At 38.8% G+C, this 7,134-nt stretch overlaps 2 protein-coding genes across 3 annotated transcripts in view; both read right to left on the bottom strand.

The window, feature by feature from the left end:
• Srp72 (signal recognition particle 72) overlaps positions 1-6,227 on the bottom strand; it is a 22,416-nt gene extending 16,189 nt beyond the window's left edge. The window contains exons 1-4 of the mRNA XM_004627582.1: positions 6,211-6,227; positions 5,284-5,407; positions 2,143-2,286; positions 1,952-2,063 (exon numbers count right to left, since the gene is read on the bottom strand). Of these exons, the coding sequence (XP_004627639.1) occupies positions 1,952-2,063; positions 2,143-2,286; positions 5,284-5,407; positions 6,211-6,227 (397 nt within the window). The remainder of the gene's footprint in view (positions 1-1,951; positions 2,064-2,142; positions 2,287-5,283; positions 5,408-6,210) is intronic.
• Positions 6,228-6,924: 697 nt separating this feature from the next.
• Paics (phosphoribosylaminoimidazole carboxylase and phosphoribosylaminoimidazolesuccinocarboxamide synthase) overlaps positions 6,925-7,134 on the bottom strand; it is a 44,023-nt gene continuing 43,813 nt past the window's right edge. The window contains exon 11 of one of the 2 annotated variants that reach the window (XM_023710902.1): positions 6,925-7,105. In XM_023710902.1, coding sequence (XP_023566670.1) covers positions 7,019-7,105 — 87 coding nt within the window. In that variant the 3' untranslated portion in view covers positions 6,925-7,018. The remainder of the gene's footprint in view (positions 7,106-7,134) is intronic. The other variant, XM_004627527.2, reaches the window with a different exon arrangement.

Raw genomic sequence — 7,134 nt, 5'->3', positions numbered from 1 at the left:
TGTTGACTACAAAACATAATGGGGCCGGTCAAATAGCTCAGCAGATTAAAGTGCCTGCAAGCAGGTGCGGGGGCCAGGGATTTGATCCCTGGGCCTGCCGTGTCGGCCCCGCCCCTGGGGCGTGCTGAGATAGTGATTAAGACTGGGAGTGGTGGCGCATCTGTAATCCCAGCACTTGGGAGACTGTAAACAGGAGAATCACTATAAATTCAATCTAGTAGTGAGACCCTGAACACCCTCTAGACCATTCCCTAAAATATGTAAAAAAAAAAAAAACAGAAAAATGTAAAGATAATAATCACACCACCTAGAAAGAAAAGACTGCTAAAACTGCAGCTATTTACCTATCACATAAACTTGCACGTTAAAATCAAAGTAAAATATTCCACATACTCTATCAACTCTCTTTTCCCATTTAATATACTATGGACATCTTTATGTTATAATAAATATGGGTCAATATTAATGGGTCAATATTATTTTTTACATTATTAGTTTTAATTACTACACAGCAATCCATTTTGGGATTACAGAAAATCATAGCCTATCCTTTAATGGAAAAGGAAATAAAGCTTTTTCTAAAATTTTGTTCTATATTATATATATATCCTTTTAATTAATATTCACAGATACAAGCATGAATTTATCAAATTATTCCTTAAAATACATTTCTAGAAATGGAATTCATGGATCAAAGATGATGCAAACTTTTAAATCTTACACATGATCAAACTGCCCAATTTGTACGGTCTAGACGACTTCTACATTCGAGCCTGCGCGGTGTAAGAATGCTCTTCTGTGCCTCCGACAACAAGAAGCATCAAGGAACTCTCTTTTTGGGCTGATTCTGAACTTCCAGGTACAAATGGTCTCCATCTGAGCCTTCCAAATGCTGGCACTAAGGCACATGGTACCACAACCAGTAAAATTCTATTTTATGCTAATTTGTGGTGCTGGGCAGTAAACCCAAGGCCTCCAGCATAGTAGGCAAGCACTCTACCACTAAACTATGTCCCTGGCCCCTAAATTCTAGTACTTACAAAGATTCTTCTTCTGATGATACTCTGATCTTTCCTATTTTAACCTTTAAAACTCAACAGTAAAGCAGACCCATTTCACCTGTTTTTTATTACTCGTGATTCACTGAAGTCCCTGTAATATCATCTTTAGTTTCCCCAGATAATGTATACAGAAAAGTCTAATTTCATTTTATTTTGTTATCCTCCAAGCTTTTTCCTTTCTGCTTTTATCTTTTTTTTTTTGGTGTTGGGACTTAACCTAGGGCCTTGGGTACGCTAAGTTCATGTTCTAGCACTGGGCTATACCCATGAATCCCTTTTTACCTTAATTAAAAGCTTTAAAGGGCTGAGGGTGAGGCTTAGTGGTACAGCACTTGCCTAGCATACAAGAGGCTATGGGTTCTACCCGACTCCAGCATCAGAAAAAGAAAGAAAAAAAAAAAAAAATCAAAAGCTTTAAAGCATGTAAATATTGCATGTAAAAACATACTAGAGTTAAAAATGTGCTTCAATGGTGTTATAAATACAGAAATGTAGAGTACATTGCTGCACATGTATGCTGAGGCATATATTACTACCAAAGTAGAAACAATCAAATAGTACTAATAACTAATGCTAAATGTTTTACTGTATCTTACACTGTTGTAAGTGCTTAACATTAAGTCATTTTATTTACATGTAACAATCAACAGTTTGCTAAAAAGGCTAATCTTCAATGTTCAATTTTTAAGGTGGAATATACTGAAAGACAAGTGGACTATTTGATTGGATAGAAATAGTGAAAAACAAGAGTCTAGATGAACTCTGAGTAACTCCCACTGCCTCAATACTATTTCCATTTAATAATTTCATAAACATCAAATATGATTTTTGAAGGTACTTTACAAGCTGTATCCATATGATATTAACAGCAACCTTAACAAACTTCCAACCTTCAGCCTTCTGGAGGATTTTCATTGCCTGGTTCAGCTGGCCTTGTCCTATCAGTGCACACGCGGCGTTGTAGCACAGTTCGTGGGTGCCTTCTTGGAGGCCCAAGTTCTCCTGTCACAGAGCAGAACACAAGTCAAACACCAAGTGTGAGGATTATCCTACAGCTGCATGGGTGTATGAGAATACTCACTGGAACCACTTTTTCCCAATTGCTTTGAGCTGCCACAACTGCTGAAAGGTTTGTTTTTCTTTCCTCATCATAATCATCTTGGGAGTTTCGGACAAGGTCTCTATATACCGATAAGCATTCATCATAGCGTTCCAAACGGTACAGCTGAACAACAAAAAGTACCAAAAAAAAAAAAAAATAATAATAATAATAGTGTTACATCACTAATGACACATTAATGTTCTATGAAATCATTAAATGAGAAATCTAATTCAGCAGAATACAATCGTGTTTATCTTCTGTAATTTTAAACTTATATTGTGCTTCAAAAGTATTGAATGACACCTTCAAAAAATGTATCTTTACCATTTACAGATTCATAAATGATTCAATTTAGAAAAGTTGCGGTAGAGACAGGCAACGTGGGAGGCTGAGGCAAGAGTCCCAAATTAGAGCTTGGTCTGGGTAACTTAATAACTATTGAGACCTTGTTTCAAAATAATTGTGATACAGTTCACTGGGAAGTGGGAAGGCCCCAGGTTCAATTCCCATGACAGGAAAAAAAAAAAAAAAAGGAATTTTCTTTAAACCTTTTTTCTTGAAATCAGTCAAGTATCTAAATGGGTCGTGGGGCCGGGGAGATGGCTCAGTGGAATAAGTGCTTCCCGGGCAAGCACAAGGGCCTGAGTTCAATCCCCGGTTCCGCAAAAAAAAAAAAATTTACAATACAAAATAATTACTAGTCCCCAATAAACAGGGACAAAATTAACTATTAATATAATTATTTCATAGAATTCATAATATATCTTATATTTCTGTTCCTTAGGATCAGCTATTATACAGAGTAATCTCAGAAGTTTTTTTTTTTTTTTTGCTCGGAATGCCTTCAAGGCATGACTGCCTGTCTTGTGTTGTGGGGATCGAACCCAAGCAACCTGAGCCTGACTGCTTTGTTGAAGCAGCCACTTAAAGAACTGAGCTACGGGGCATGTCCCCCAGAGTAATCTCAAAACCTCACAGTTCTGCTTATTTATTCAAGTTGTTCCTTTTATTTTTTTCTGTAATTTAGGGAAGGGCCTACAGGGTGCTCAGGGTCTCACTACTAGATCAGACTCATAGTGATTCTCCTGTTTACAGCCTCCCAAGTGCTGGGATTACAGGAGCATGCCACCATGCCCAGTCTCAATCACTATCTCAGCAAGCCCCGAGGGCGGGGCCCTCACAGCAGACCTGGGGGTCTAACCACCAGCCCCTGTGCCTGCTTGCATCCTTTTCTTTTAATGGTGGCAAAGTTTCACATTTATTAAAGGTAGAGGAAAAAAAAAAACAGGCTCTGTTTGGGCCAAGTAAAAAGAGAGGAAAATATAAAAGCAGCATAAGCACCTGCCTTGCAAGTGCAAGGTCTTGAGTTCGACCCCCGGTACTGCAATAAACAAATAAATAAATGAATATTAAAAAATAGACAGTAGGGGCTGGGAAGATAGCTCAGTGACATAAGTGCCTGCCTGGCAAGTGCAAGGTCCCAAGTTCAATTATTGGTACTGCAAAAAAAGAAAATAGATCCTACAGTATAAGGTGGACTATTGTGAAGAGACACAATAGGCTATTCAAACTGGTTTGTTTTTTGTTGTTGTTGGTTTCGGTTTGTTCTTTGGCAGAACCAGGGATTGAACTCAGGCCCTTGTGCTTGCCAGGGAAGCACTTACTCCACTGAGCCCTCTCCCCAGCCCTAGTCGGGATATTGTTTGTTTGTTTGTTTTGTTTTGTTTTACTTGGTTTTTTGAGACAGGATCTTACTGTGTAGTTTAGGCTGGCCTGGAATTCAAGATGTTCCACCTGCCTCGGTTTTCTGTCTTTTTTAAAGAGGCCTGGGAGCCAGGGAGGTAGCTCAGTAGAATAAGCACTTGCCTGGCAAGTGCAAGGGCCCAAGTTCAATAACCGGTTCTGCCAAAAAATAAAATAAAAATAAAAATAAAAAAATAAATAAAAATGAGGAGGCCTAGAAGGCTTTCTTAGCAGTACATACAGGACTTACTCAAGAGTGGGGTGTGGGTGCTCAGAGAAATGAGGCTCCGTGCAGTCGGGAGCTGGGGAACCCTCTGTGTGTCCAGGGAGGTGGCAATCTATGGAATTCATAAGCTGTGGTCTTAGTCTTGTCTTTAGTCTTACTCTGAGAAGGTAGGGGGTGGGACACCCCCAGTGAGATAATGGCCTGTTCCCAGGGGAAATGCCAAAAGGGAGATCCTCCATGGGTGGCCGAGGCCTGTGTGAATATCAGGGAAAGGCAGGTGCTGTGAGCTGACAGGGAGCTGCCCAGGTTTGCTGTTTTGGGAGGAGGAAAAAGTAAATAAACCGGGCTCATGTTCTGGAGCTAATGTTTTTTTTTTTTTTTTTAAAGTACAATTTTTAAAATCTACCTAATTTTATTTCTTCCATCCTATATCATTTTCCCCCTCTGAGACTCCCATCCCTTGTTCTTAAGGTGTTGCTGAATCAATCTTTTTTTACAGGACAGTAACAATTACCCCTCTAGGTTAATCTTCTACCACATACAATAGAAACTGTACCTTTCATCAACTCTAAAATTTAACGAGTTTATACATTTCTGCCCTCTTATCAACAGCATCTCTGTTTTCTATCATTTCATTTAAAAAATGTATTTATTTTTCAGTCACCCTATGTAATTCAGACTGACCTTGTACTCACTATGGAGCCCAGGTTAGCCTCACACTTAAGGTGATCCTCTGCCTTCTGAGTGCTGGGATTATAGGTGTGTACTACCAAACCTGGCCTATCACTTTCAAAGGAAGATCAAAAGGCAGAAATGTACCAGGCACAGTGGCACATGATTGTAATCTTAGCTACTTGGGAGGATATAGTAGGATTATAAATTTGAGACCAGCCTCAAATTTGCCAGTAATTCAGCAAAACCCTCTCTTAAAATAACAGTATTTTTAAAAGGCCTGGGGGTGTAGCTCAGTGGGAGAATGCCTCTGGGTTTGATTTCCAATACTAGAGGAAAAAATATTCAGACCTCAAGAACTAGTTTGGCTGGTTAGTTTCTGGCAACTTCAGGATAGACTAGGCTCTTACCCCTGACCATGCTAGAGGCATGCTCATGCAGGATAAAAATGATCAACAGGTGATCAAAGCAGTACTCACCACCTGTCCATACAGCTCCTTTAGCTTGACTGTCTGCTGGCTGGCACTTTCTATTGTCTTCAAGGCATTTTCAATTCTGTTGAGCCTATACTCACAATATGCCTTCTCAAAGGAGAGAGAGTTACTAAGGAAGAAAAAAGAGACAGCTGATTATTATCTCTACAAAATACAATAGTCGTCCTATGCCAGATCCTTCTCTAAGCACCTGAGATGTGTTAATTTATTCAATCACCACAATAACAGTGAACAAATTTAGTGACCTGGGTTTAATCCCCAGTACTGCATGCCAGGGATGGTGGTGCATAGCTATAATCCCAGTGCTAGGGAGAGGCTGAGACTGGAGGGTCAGTAGAGTATCAAGACTCTGTACCAAATAATTAAAAAAAACAAACCCTTACTAAAAAACAACAAAAAAACCACTAAAGTAATTATGAATCAATAAAAAAATCAACCTATCTTAGAAACAAGGACAATCTGAACATGTAAGTGGCTATATGATGAAGTTCTTATATTTATTAAGAAAATAGGGGCCAGGGAGATGGCTCAGTGGAGTAAGTGCTTCTCTGGTAAGTGCAAGGGCCTGAGTTCAATCCCCGGTTCCGCAAAAAAAAAAAAAATATAAAAAAAAGAGAGTGCTAAGAAAATAGCTACATGTGATGGTATACCCCAGTACACTTGAAGGCTGAGGCAGAAGGACTTCAAGTTTTTTATTTTATTTTATTTTAAATTTTATTTATTTATTTATTTGTGTGTGTGTGTGTGTGTGTGTGTGTGTCCAGCTCAGCCCACAAGGGGGCGGGGCTGGCTGGCATGTGGTGCTGGGGGATTGAACCATGGTTCCTGTGCTTTGCTAAGCTTAGCTTGTTCCAAGTAGGTGCCTTAGACCACTGAGCCATCTCACCAGCCCCCTGGATTATTACTTTGTACTAGAAGGTGGCTTCCATAGTGCCCCTTTGCCTTGTGTTTTCCCCTACCAACGCAACACCAATCTCAACTTTCCTATTTAAAAAAGAAAAACAAAAGAGAGAAAGAGAAATAAAAAAGAAAGAAATAAAAACAAAACAAAACAAAAAACCCTAGTGGCATATTATCTGGAATAACAGCATTAGGAAGGCTAAAGCAGGAGGACTGAGTTTGAAAGAAACCTGAGCTATATAAGGGTTCTGATAGCTAGCTAAGGTAACTGCATGTCATTTGCTGAGATAGTAACTGTAAATAAAAAACCATGCCCTTACATCTTGTAAAGACCATAAAACGAGGAATTACATTGCTCTTATCACCTAAGATAGAACAGCCATTATCTTTCTAAAACTTGGATAAAGGAGGTCAAGTTGTAACTTTAGAGCCTAATAATAGTACTTTATCAACATTCATAAAATGTCTTTGTTATGTACTCAATAATGACTATATAGTTGATAAAAAATTAATCTTAAACATCCTTATAGTAACTTTACTGCCTATATTTATTAATATAAATAAATACAAACATTCTAATCTGTGTATATCTAGAGAAGCATTTATTCATTATCTATTTTATTTGTTTTCTCCGACCAAGAATCATTTTTTTTTTTATTTTGCTTATTTTTCAGCAGCCAAGCTGGGAATGTTTAGGACCCCCCAGCCCAATGAAATGACATTCTTTTTTTTTTTAGAATCGGGGATTGAACTCAGGCCCTTGTGCTTGCCAGGGAAGCGCTTATTCCACTGAGTCTTCTCCCCGGCTGAAATGACATTCTTAGAAGTTGGATTCTCTGATTTTCTTGTCAGCCTGTTTCAAGGAAATCCATGTATTCAATATGCTTGCTCGCAGCTTGGCCCATACCAAGTGGTTGTTTAATCCAAATATCTGAG

Source organism: Octodon degus, unplaced genomic scaffold (assembly GCF_000260255.1).
Source record: "Octodon degus isolate 3935 unplaced genomic scaffold, OctDeg1.0 scaffold00019, whole genome shotgun sequence".
Lineage (NCBI taxonomy): Eukaryota > Metazoa > Chordata > Mammalia > Rodentia > Octodontidae > Octodon > Octodon degus.
This window is presented reverse-complemented; position numbering and strand designations above follow the sequence as displayed.